Source organism: Gorilla gorilla, chromosome 9 (assembly GCF_029281585.2).
Source record: "Gorilla gorilla gorilla isolate KB3781 chromosome 9, NHGRI_mGorGor1-v2.1_pri, whole genome shotgun sequence".
Taxonomy (NCBI): Eukaryota; Metazoa; Chordata; class Mammalia; order Primates; family Hominidae; genus Gorilla; species Gorilla gorilla.
The window spans coordinates 70,407,942-70,420,551 of record NC_073233.2 but is presented as its reverse complement, the minus strand read 5'-3'; the positions used below and the strand labels follow the sequence as shown (position 1 = coordinate 70,420,551).

Genomic DNA, 12,610 nt, shown 5'->3' with positions numbered 1-12,610 from the left:
TGTCTGAGCAATGTCCACATCCAGTTGTCAAGGGGGAAAAAACTTGATAGTGAGCATTCCCAGCTCAACGCTGCCTTGTTCAAAACTCAGCTGACATAGAGGCTTCTGCTGGTTCCTTGTCCACACAGAGTAAGCTCTTCCCAGCCAAAGGGGAGATGAAAGGCTTATTTACTATGTAAAGTGGTGAGGCAGAAATCTCCCAGTGTGTTCACTTAGCTCAAAGTGGGAGAAAAAAAATGATGTTGAGGCGGTTCTATAACTCGATTTCTGGTATGATCAACTGGGAGCAGCAATTTAAAACCCACTTGGATTTTTTAAGTCACTGGGGAGGTTCGGAGCCACATACCACGCCCTGTGTGTCATCATCGGGCTCTCTGAGGGACAGCACGTAGGTTTGGGAGGAACAGGTTCAAACCTGACTCTGATCATTAATGAAGGTAGTGTTCTGCAGCACACATGACTCTCTGGGCCAATCAGATTACCCCAGCCTTCTAGCACCTGTGTGAACTGGCATAGCTGGGAAGCTGGCTAGGCTGGGCTCAGGTGGGGCAGCCAGGTACCTTTATAGTATGATTTGAAGGCCTCAGGTGAGGCTGCCCTAGCCTGAAATATCTCCCCTACTGGCTTGTCAAGGATGTCTGAATTTCGCCACTATTGAGTCATTCCTTTGCGTTTACTACGATCCTCATTTTGTGAGTGCAGGTTGATCTGGAATACAGGATCCTTAACCTTCCCACCTTAATTGCGTGGATACAACTAGACTATGTTTAATCTCTTGGGTAAGCCACAAACTGAGTTCCACTTTTTCATGCCAGGCCTGTCTTGAGGCATTTTACCTGCCCTCTTCTCTATTCTGTTCAGCTTAGACAAGAAGCAAGCTGGAGCCAGGTAGTCTGGTGCGGGGGACAGAGGAGCAGAGGACCGGGAAGTGAGGGCACCCAGGAGCAACAGGCTCTCCTTCCTGGCTTCTGGCTTTCCAGCACAGAAAAGCTTGGCTGAGCCTTGGTCTGGTGTCATATGACGCCTGAAGGGAGATGTGATCTCCCCATTTTGGCCCAGATGGAGCACAGTTAGCTCTTACATGGACTTCCTTCTACTTACTCACTTTCCCTTTACCAGTTATCCTCTGTCCTCCTACTGCTGCACTCTCAGCCATCATCATTCTACGTGGCCTCATGCCAGAAGGGAAGTCTCATTGGCATCCCAGAGGAGCCAGGAGCTCCTAAGCCCCACCAGCACTCGGCCACACCCCTTTCCCCTTTGTGGCTTGGTTCACAGTCTCCAGGAGGTGGAGGAGTGGCTAGGAGCTGCGCAGCTGCCGACAGCTCAACTTGTGCGGCTGGTTTTTTGTTATTTTGAGATGGAGTCTTGCTCTGTTGCCCAGGCTGGAGTGCTGTGGTGCGATCTTGGCTCACTACAACCTCTGCCTCCTGGGTTCAAGCGATTCTCTTGCCTCAGGCTCCCGAATAGCTGAGATTACAGGCACACAATACCATGCCCAGTTAATTTTTTTGTATTTTTAGTAAAGACGGGGTTTCGCCATGTTGGTCAGGCTGGTCTCGAACTCCTGACCTCAGGTGATCCACCCGCCTCGGCCTCCCAAAGTGCTGGGATTACAGGCATAAGCCACTGTGCCTGGCAGGTTTGAACAGATACAGAGGATGTTTAGTGAGAGGCCAGTCAGATGCTATGGGTCTGCACTAAAGCCTTAAACCCTTTCTATCTTTTCCTCTTTCCCAGGCCTAGAAGACATGGTCAGAGTTCATCTATGTCATGCCCCTGCCTCCGGGCATATTTTATCTCCCCATGCCCACGCCTGTCTTCCAGAGACCACTCCCACCAAAGGAAGTGGGAGAAGAGAGGCGGAATAGAGGCCATAAAGTCCACTGGAATATAGGCTCCATGAAGGCAGGGATTTTTAATATATCCCCAGAGTCTAGAACAGTGCCTGGCCCACAGTAGATGCTCAATAAATATTTGTTGAATAATGAACCTCCCCTTGTTGAAGTAATCACAGCTGGTAAAGTACTTTCAATCCTAATGAATATTCTGTTGGGCAGGTGGAAATTTTTAGAGCCAACGTTTCCAAAGATTTATTTATTTTGTTTTTTGTTTTTATTTTTTATTTTTAGAGAAGGGCCTTGCTCTGTCACTCAGGCTGGAGTGCACTGGCATGATCACAGCTCACTGTAACCTTGAACTCCTGGACTCAAGAGATCCTCCCACCTCAGCTTTCTGAGTAGCTCTTACTAAAGGCACAGCTTCCACGCCCAGCTAATAAAAAAAAAATTCTTTTTTTTTTTTTTTTAGAGTGAGTCTGGGTTCACTATGTTGCTCAGGTACTGCTCTCAAACTTCTGGCCTCAAGCGATCCTCCCACCTTGGCCTTCTAAAGCACTGGGATTATAGGCATGAGCCACTATGTCTGGCCCCAAAGATTCAATTTTTAATTACACCATATAGTGTAATTATAATTACATTTAGTGTAATCTTAGTATGCCATTCATTTTGTAAAAAATTAAAACAATACAAGAGAAATTCCGCTTGTTCCAAACACACTTGCATGCTCCTCCTTAGTGATAACCATTGGCTTCATCTTGGCATGTGCCCTGTAGACTTTGCTCAATGCATTTGGACAAGTCTGGATGTTAACATAGAAGCCTAGAGTTTTGTGGGTTAGCAACAACACAACAACCACAACAACAAAAGCCATAAAACCATAAATAAGATTGGACTGTGTTGTTTTGCAGTTTCCTTTTTCCCCTCTTAACGTTTTGGAGATGTTCCATGTAGGTGAAAACAGACCTACCTCGTTCTTTTCATTGTGAAATATTGTGCAGCATAGATATATTGCATATTTGACAATTCCTCTATTGATGGACTTTTAAGTCATTTCCAGTGTTTACTTTTTTTTTTTTTTTTGAGATGAAGTCTCCCCTCTGTCACCCAGGCTGGAGTGCAGTGGCTCAATCTCGGCTCACTGCAACCTCTGCTTCCCAGGTTCAAGTGATTCTCCTGCCTCAGCCTCCTGAGTAGCTGGGATTACAGGGGCGTGTGCCACCACACCTGGCAAAATTGTTTTGTATTTTTACTAGAGATGGAGTTTCGTCATTTTGGCCCAGCTGGTCTTGAACTCCTGACCTCAGGTTATCTGCCTGCCTCGGCCTCCCAAAGTGCTGGGATTACAGGCGTGAACCACCGCGCCTGGCCTATTACCAGTTTCTATGATCTTGTTAGAACAAAAATTTCAGCTCTCTCTTGGACAGGAAATTGTGAGTGATTCACATTAGTAACATAATCAGATATGTCGTAATGATGCTATTTAATGCTATGTCTTCTGTTACTTAGTAACTGTTTTACGTAAAGTGAGTAATCATGTCTCTACCTTTTTTGATAGGAAAGGTTGTGTATCACTTTTCTCCACCCATTTCACCATGACCTTTAGATATGAAATGGGAGAGTCTGGGGCCTTGGAGGGCCTCAGAGGAGTGACCTCCCCCTTCCCTTCCTTATCCTCTGTTTTCTTGAGTGGCTTCAAGGAGTTGTTTGGTGCCATAGCCTGCCCTTCTGCCACATCCTTTCCTGCCACATAGTGGTCATGTCCTGGAATGACGAGATGACAATGCCAATCATTCAGTCCCAGGCTGCACGGTGCACTGGCCTTTGGATTCCTCCTTTGATCAGCTCAGAACACTTTAGCAGTTGTTGGTTTTGACCTGTGCTTGGCTTTGATGATATCAGGCCCATCTTCAAACCTTTTCCTTGTACCTCAGGAACGATACCGCAGTCTGGATCCAGCCTTAATCTTTTCAAGGCCCACACATCACTCAGTATGATGTTTCCCACAGATAAGTACATTTTAGAAGGAAAAGCTTTAAGAACACTTTATATTTTATACCATTTAATTCCTTGGCAATTTTCTTCTCCCACCCACACCTTAATGTCATTTGCTCCTCTATTTTTCTCAACCTCTGTTTTCTTTTCTTTCTTTCCTTCCTTCCTTCCCTCCCTCCCTCCCTTCTTCCTTCCTTCCTTCCCTTCCTTCCTTCCTTTCTTTCTTTCTTATTTTTCTTTCTTTCTTTCTTACTTGAGATGGAGTCTCCCTCTGCTGCTCAGGCTGGAGTGCAGTGATGCGATCTCGGCTCACTGCAACCGCCGCCTCCCGGGTTCAAACAATTCTCCTGCCTCAGCCTACCGAGTAGCTGGGACTACAGGCGCGCGCCACCACGCCCAGCTAACTTTTGTACTTTTAGTAGAGACAGGATTTCACCATGTTGATCAGGCTAGTCTCGAACTCCTGACCTCGTGATCTGCCCGCCTCGGCCTCCCAAAGTGCTGGGATTACAGGTGTGAGCCACTGCTCCCAGCCAACCTGTTTTCAATATTACATCAGAGTGGTGGCTGTGGAAGAATTTTTCTCCCTGACAATTTTCTCTAGGCGTAGTTCTTTGTTACTAACAAGATTTTCCTTCTCCCTGCTTGATGATTTCCGTACAGTTTAGACTCATAGAGTATCTTAATATTAATCTCTAGTGATTGAATTGCAACAGCACCTAGGATGGCTGGATTTCATAATGGCTTTTTCCTGAAGTTCACTTTTCAGAGGGAGCCTAGGACTTTTAAGGCAGTGTGACTTGTTTTAATGGTTTCAGTTTAATTTTGTATTTGTATCAGAAAACCATTTACTTAATGATTTGATTGTTTCATTTTCTAAAGTGAATAGTAACTGAACTCGTTTCCTACTCCTTTATTTAGTCCAGCTACTATAGAATCTTTGTTTTGCTTGCTTTTAGTAATATTACCATTATTTCTTTTCTTTTCTTTTTTTTTTTTTGAGACAGGGTCTGGCTCTGTCACCCATGCTGGAGTGCAGTGGCGCGATCTTGGCTCACTGCAGCCTCCGCCTCCTGGGATCAGGTGATCCCCCAGCTACAGCTTCCTGAGTAGCTGGGATTACAGGCATATACCACCATGCCTGGCTAATTTTTCTATTTTTAGTAGAGACGAGGTTTCATCATGTTGACCAGGGTGGTCTTGAACTTCTGGCCTCAAACACTTCAACCGCCTCGGCTTCCCAAAGTTCTGGGATTACAGGCATGAGCCACTGCGCCTGGCATATTACTGCTATTGCTTTTTTTTTTTTTTTTTTTTTTTTGAGATGTAGTCTCGCTCTGTCCCCATGCTGGAGTGCAGTGGTGTGATCTCAGCTCACTGCAACTTCTGCCTCCCAGGTTCAAGTGATTCTCCTACCTCAGCTTCCCAAGTAGCTGGGACTACAGGTGCATGCCTTCATGCCCAGCTAATGGTTTTTTTTTTGTATTTTTAGTAGAGACTGGGTTTCACCACGTTGGCCAGGCTGGTCTCGATCTCCTGACCTTGTAATCTGCCTGCCTCGGCCTCCCAAATTGCTGGGATTATAGGCATGAGTCACTGTCCCCGGCCTATTACTGTTATTTCTAAAGCACTCTGGTTTTGGCAATGAATTACAACAGGACACTGTGAGGTAATCTACATATTTAGCTGAAAGCCATGCTTTCTATAGGATAACTTCTTATCTTGAATATACTGGCAACTTTGGCTTGGATTTTTTTTCCTTCTTTCATGTTTCCTAATATATGCTATGAAACATGAATGGATGGTTTAGCATTTAGAGTGTGGGTTTATGAACCAGGTAGTTTGGGTTCAAATCTCAGCTCTGCCACTTTCTTTTTTTTTGCCCGGGGTGGGGGGAGGTGGGTCTTACTCTGTCACCCAGGCTAGAGTGCAGTGGTGTGATCACAGCTCACTGTAGCCTCGACTTCCCTGAGATCAGGTGATTGTCCCACCTCAGCCTCCTGAGTAGCTGGGACCACAGGCGTGTACCATCATGCCTGGCTACTTTTTTTTTTTTTTTTTTTGAGGTGGAGTTTCATTCTTGTTGCCCAGATTGGAGTGCAATGGCTCGATCTTGGCTCACTGCAACCTCCGCCTTCTGGGTTCAAGTGATTCTCGTGCCTCGGCCTCCTGAGTAGCTGAGATTACAGGCGCTTGCCATCACGCCGTGCTAATTTTTGTATTTTAGTAGAGACCGTGTTGATCAGGCTGGTTTTGAACTCCTGACTTCAGGTGATCCACCTGCCTCAGCCTCCTAAAGTGCTGGGATTATAGGTGTGAGCCACTGCGCCCGGCGGTCCTGGCTAATTTTTGAATTCTTTGTGGAGACAAGGTTTCGCCATGTTGCCCAGGCTGATTTTGAACTGGGCTCAAGCCATTTGCCTACCTTGGCCTCTCAAAGTGCTGGGATTACAGGTGTGAGCCATTGTGCCTGGCCAGCTCTGGCTCTTTCTAGCTGTACCATCTAGGGCAAGTTATTTAAGCTCTCTGTACTTCAGTTTCTTCTTGTGTAAAACGGGGTAATAGTAGTACTTGTCTCCAGAGTTGATGTAAGGAGTTAACATAAGGGTAAAAATCGTTTGGCATGTGGTAAGCGCCAATGTGTTTGCCATTATTATTCAATCTTTGTTTCTAAATTTAAAAAAAATTCCTTCCTTCTGTGATTATTTGGACTTATTCTGAGTTTCATTTTATAACTAGAAACTGAACAATTGAAATAAAAAGAAGAGTCATCACATGCTGAATTTCTCAACCAAACTTTTTCTGGGAAAGACAGGATTGTTTTTGTAAAATAATTTATATCTGATTATTATTAGAATTTTAAAAATTTGTGAGGAAAGAAGAATCAGTGAGATGGGATTAATCTATGTGCAGTTTTTAAGAACCTTGGAAATTTTCATGCCATCGATTGTTAGAGAAATGAAAATATCATTCAGTTGAAAGACTCTTACACCATTCATTCATTTATTCACCACTCATTCATTCATTTATTCACCACTCATTCATTCATTTATTCACTACTCATTCATTCTTTCATCACTCATCATTCATCTATCCAAGCCACAAACATTTCCAGAATGCCTGGGACACTGATAAGCTCTCAGAGACAAAGACAAATAATTTATTGTCTCAGCGTCTAGAAAACTCTAATGAAGAATTTGCTTCATTATGGGGAGGAAAAATTTAAGTGGCCCCAACAGTCCTCCTGAAAGCTCGGAACAGGGAAGATAGTCCACCTGTAAGAAGGAAAGATGAATAAGAAATTTCACCAATTTGGCCAGGCGAGGTGGGTCACACCTGTAATCCTACCACTTTGGGAGGTGGAGATGGGAGGATCGCTTGAGCCCAGGAGTTCAAGACCAGCCTGGTCAACATAGTTGGACCCCCATCTCTTAAAAAATAAAAAAAAGGCCGGGCACGGTGGCTCATGCCTGTAATCCTAGCACTTTGGGAGGCCGAGGTGAGTGGATAACCTGAGGTCAGGAGTTTGAGACCAGCTTGGCCAAGAAAGTGAAACCCCGTCTCTACTAAAAATAAGCTTAGCCACACACTTAGCTGGTGTGGTAGCACATGCCTATAATCCCAGCTACTTGGGAGGCTGAGGCAGGAGAATTGCTTGAACCCGGGAGGCAGAGGTTGCAGTGAGATTGCGCCACTGCACTCCAGCCTGGGCAACAGAGCGAGATTCTGTCAAAAAAAAAAAGAAAGAAAGAAAGAAAGAAAGAAAGAAAACAGGCCGAGCATGATGTCTCACACTTGTAATCCCAGCACTTTGTGAGGCTGAGGTGGGTGGATCATCTGAGGTCAGGAGTTCGAGACCAGCCTGGCCAACATGGTGAAACCCTGTCTCTACTAAAAATACTAAAAATTAGCTGGGCATGGTGACACATGCCTGTAATCCCAGCTACTTGGGAGGCTGAGGCAGGAGAATCCCTTGAACCTGGGAGGCTAGAGGTTGTGGTGAGCTGAGATCTGGCCACTGCCCTCCAGCCTGGGACACACAGTGAGACTCTGTCTCAAAAAAAAAAAAAAAAAAGAAAAGAAAAGAAAAGAAAACAGTAGAAAGAAAATAAAAAAGAAATTTAATCTGTTTGAAACTGAAGGTCCCGATTCAATCCTTTCATGTAACCTTTGGGTTACTATCCCCTGGAGAAGAGCAATCTCCTTTTTTTTTTTGAGACAGGGTCTCACTCTGTCGCCCTGGCTGGAGTGCAGTGGTGTGATCATGGCTGACTGTAGTCTTGACCTCCTGGACTCAGGCAGTCCTCCTGCCTCAGCCTCCTGAGTAGCTGGGACTACGGTTGTGTGCCACCACACCTGGCTAATTTTGTTTATTTTTTATTTTTTGTAGAGGTGGGGGGTCTCACTATATTGCCCAGGCTGGTGTGGAACTCCTAGGCTCAGGTGATCCTCTCGCCTCAGCCTCTGAAAGTGCTGAGATTACAGGCGTGAGCCACTGCGTCCTGCTGGGAAGAGTAATTTCCTGGGATGGTGTTAGACTTGGGCAAACACATGAAAAGAGTAACCCGTTGAAAACACTGATGGCAACCATAGTTCTCCACGAACTGGTTTCAGTGTTGCTGCCAGACGGAATCCTGCTATTGGTCAGGGAATCCCATGGCCAGGTGGGCTCTCCTTCTTGATGGGAACACTCCCCTTCCCCACAGATGGTAGCGACCTCTGATTGGAGATCTACTGTGTAAGGCATCAGGAACTCTGAGTGGAGCCGAGTCTAGTGATCGGAACCCCTGCCCCGCAGTATCCAGCTTAATGCTGTTGGAGAAAAGATACCCAGAGGGCAGTAACCGATGAGTGCTGTGGTCCCACAATAAAACCCTCCTTTCTTACACGTTGTTCCTCAGTGTTCAGTTGTACCTTATCTCTCTCCTTCTGTCCTCGCAAAGCCCTTGAGGAGAATGACTGGGTCTGGTGGGCGGATGAACTGGAGATAGCATTGTCCCCTTTGTGTGAGATTCCCCGGGCTTTCACAAAGGGCTGTCCTTCAGCTTAGGCCAGTTGTCTTCTAAAGATTCTCTGTTATCTTCTCTACAGCTAGAGATTCCAGGCAACGGTGGAGCTTGGGCTGGGCTGGGGTGTGTTGGGGGGTGGTGGTGCTAAACGTGGGGTCTCTGGTATTTTATACACCCATAGTAGGCATTTGAAAAGTGCTCATTGATTGGATGATTTGATGAGTGACCTGGTGATAATCTTTATCCTTGTTAGAACACACCACAGCCATCAGCACTGGAATGCAAAGACCAGAACAAACAGAAGGAAGCCAGCAGCCAAGCCGGGGCAGTTTCAGTCTCCACCCCAAATGCAGGTGAGAGAAGTGATGGGGACTGAAAGACGGATGACCTTGATTATGATAATGATACCCTTTATCACAGATGGGCATGCCTGCCTGGGCTGTGGAAGCCACACGTGGAAGGATATGGCTCAGGACCCCAGGAGCCCAGCCCCTCTTTCTCCTGGGCCTGGAAATTCAAACCCTACTCTTCTTTCAGCTTTGTGAGAAGCCCACAGGAAATGCACTTACTACAGAAGGATTACGTACTCCTTCAGAAGAAGTCTCAAGCGTTTCTTCATAGGGAGGGCTGCCGTGGAATATATACATTCTTTTAAGACAGTACCTATTAAACCCAGAAGCCAGGGTGGGGCAGAAACCAAAGACTCAGAATTAAAGGGTTGGAATCTACTCCTAGTGGAAGATCTACCAGAGTGTAGAAAAAGTCTTTTTGATCCTCTAAAGGAAAGTCTTTTTCAGGCCTCCTAGGAGGGAGATGCCCACATGGAGGGTGAGCTGGAGGGGAAGAAGTGAGTGACTGTGGGGTATGGAAATCCTGGGTCATAGGGAGCTACGTGGAGGGGTCATTGGCTCAGTTTGGGCCATAGCCATGTTTCTGGCCTGTACCAAAATGAAACTGTTTTTTGGAGGTAATTGCAAACATTTAAGAATCAGGAGACTGGCTGGGCATGGTGGCTCATGCCTGTAATCCAACACTTTGGGAGGCCGAGGCAGGCGGATCACTTGAGGTCAGGAGTTCAAGACCAGCCTAGCCAACATAGTGAAACCCTGTCTCTACTAGAAATATAAAAATTAGCCGGGTATGGTGGCAGGCACCTGTAATCCCAGCTACTCGGGAGGCTGAGACAGGAGAATTGCTTGAACCCAGGAGGCAGAGGTTGCCGTGAGTCGAGATTGCACCACTGCACTCCAGCCTGGGCGACAGAGTGATATTCCGTCCCAGAAAAACAAAACAAAACAATATACAAAAATATGGAATGCATGGCCTCTCAACATTTTGTCATGTTCGCTGAGCCCACATTCCCACATGGCAATGTCAGCTGGAGAGGACTGACTGCTGTGTCACTGGGCAAAGGGAGCTCCGCTTCCTTCTATCCGCTCCTGCGGACCCTGCTTCCTCCATCTGAGCCCCATTTTCTCCTCTCACCTCTTCCTTGCCCAGCGCTCCACCCATAGCCTGGGGTGAATGTCCGTTCAGCAAATAAACAGGGACATACTCCACCTCCTTTAAAGAAAGCCTCCCAGCCTGGTGCGGTGGCTGACGCCTGTAATCCCAGCATTTTGGAAGGCGGAGGCGCAGGAGGATCACGAGGTCAGGAGTTCGAGACCAGCCTGGCCAAAACGGTGAAACCCTGTCTCTACTAAAAATCCAAATTAGCCGGGCGTGGTGGCGCACGCCTGTAATCCCAGCTACTCAGGAGGCTGAGGCAGAAGAATCGCTTAAACCCGGGAGGCGGAGGTTGCAGTGAGCTGAGATCAGGCCACTGCACTCCAGCCTGGGTGACAGAGCAAGACTCTGTCTCAAAAAAAAAAAAAAAAAAAAAGAAAAGAAAAGAAAAGAAAGAAAGCCTCCCTCAAGCCCGAACCCCTCTTGCTGTGGTGCTATTCTTTGAGAGCCAACTGGAGAGCATTGCCTGTTCCATTCCTGTTGCCTCTTCCTCATCTTCCCTTCACTCCAGTCCCCCCACTTCCCGTTCCCAGGCTTCCACCCTGCCACTCAATACTGCTCTTGCTGATTCCACTTCATTGATATGAGTGCCCAGGGAAATCTCTGGGCACTTGGTGCTGTTCCTTCTCCTTCCTTGAAACACCCTGCCCCCTCTGATTGGTGATATCGCCTTCATGTTGACGTCTGTTTGGTTAGGATGACTTTGCCGTCCCTTCCTAGGCCCTTTATGGGCTCCCCTCTTCCCATAACCTCGAAAGTGGCAGAATTTCCCAAGGACCTGTCATGGGTTTTTGTTTTTCTCACTCGGGACTCTCTCTCTGGGCAACCTCTTGGGGCTCTGTGGCTCTCAGGCCTGCTTCTCTTCCGAGCTCCAGGGCTGCACATCTGGGCTCCCCTCCACTTCCCCTCTCCGTGTCTCTCCATCCCCCTCCTTACCATCTTTGGTCAGCTCTGCTAACCATCTGGCCACCACACCAGTCACCCACCTTCTTAACATTTCCAGTGTTTTTGGTTTGTATTATTTGCTACAATTGCCTCCTAACTGTCTGCCTATCTTAGCTCTTTTCCTCCATGGATAGACTGAGCTTAAATAGTGGTTAGTTTAAAATAAAAGAATCAAATCATGTTACTCCCCTCCTTGAAATTCTTCAGTGGCTGCTCATGGCTCTCGGGGTGAAGTTCACATCCTTGGCTCAGCACCCAAAGATGCCATGGCTCAGCTCTCGGCTCAGCCCGCACCACTTCCCATGTGGGCTTTTCACTCCAGCAACACCCTAGTGCTGGTCCCCACATCCATGATGCTGGTCTATGCTCCTATGTCTTTTTTTTTTTTTGAGATGGAGTCTCACTCTGTGACCCAGGCTGGAATGCAGTGGCGTGATATCAACTCACTGCAACCTCCACCTCCCGGGTTCAAGCAATCCTCCTGCCTCAGCCTCCTGAGTAATTGGGATTACAGGCATGCACCACAATGTCCAGCTAATTTTTTTGTATTTTTAGTAGAGATGAGGTTTCACCATATTGGCCAGGCTGGTCTTGAACTCCTGACCTTGTGATCCACCCGCCTGGGCCTCCCAAAGTGCTGGGATTACAGGCGTGAGCCACCGCGCCGGGCCGCTCCTGTGTCTTTATTGTGCTCTTCCACACCCCTCTGCCCCCTGTCTTCCTGGGCCTTTGAACCACCACTCCAGGCCCACCTGAGCCTCCAAGTCTGGACTCAGGGCCCCTTCTCTGTGCTCTCCCATGCTGCCCAGGCATCCCTGTTTTGGCTCCCATGGTGCTGGGCCTCCACTAGACTTCACACTCAGTAGGGCCCAAGAGGATCTCCAGCACAGTCTGCCTGGAATATAAACTAGACAGATGGGCTGGGCACTGTGGCTCATGCCTGTAATCCCAGCACTTTGGGAGGCCGAGGTGGGTGGATCACCTGAGGCCAGGAGGTTGAGAGCAGCCTGGCCAACACAGCAAAATCCTGTCTCTATTGAAAATACAAAAAAAAAAAAAAAAAAAAAAAAAAATTAGCCGGGCATGGTGGGCGCCTGTAATCCCAGCTAATCGGGAGGCTGAGGCAGGAGAATTGCTTGAACCCAGGGGGCGGAGGCTGCAGTGAACTGGGATCGTGCCATTGCACTCCAGCATGGGCAACAGGAGTGAAACTCCGTCTTGGAAAAAAAAAAAAAAAAAGCTAGACAGATGATGGCAAGCTCGCTGGCTGGCTTCCCAGTGCTTACATGGTGGCCATTTCTCTCTTGCTCTTTGGAG

The 12,610-nt window shown here is 47.2% G+C and overlaps 1 protein-coding gene across 2 annotated transcripts in view; it reads left to right on the top strand.

Moving 5' to 3' along the window:
* Positions 1–12,610, top strand: part of AHNAK (AHNAK nucleoprotein) — a 111,069-nt gene that overhangs the window by 44,227 nt on the left and 54,232 nt on the right. For both annotated transcript variants that reach the window (XM_055354307.2, XM_063693214.1), the window contains exon 5: positions 9,096–9,195. In XM_055354307.2, the coding sequence (XP_055210282.1) occupies positions 9,096–9,195 (100 nt within the window). The remainder of the gene's footprint in view (positions 1–9,095; positions 9,196–12,610) is intronic.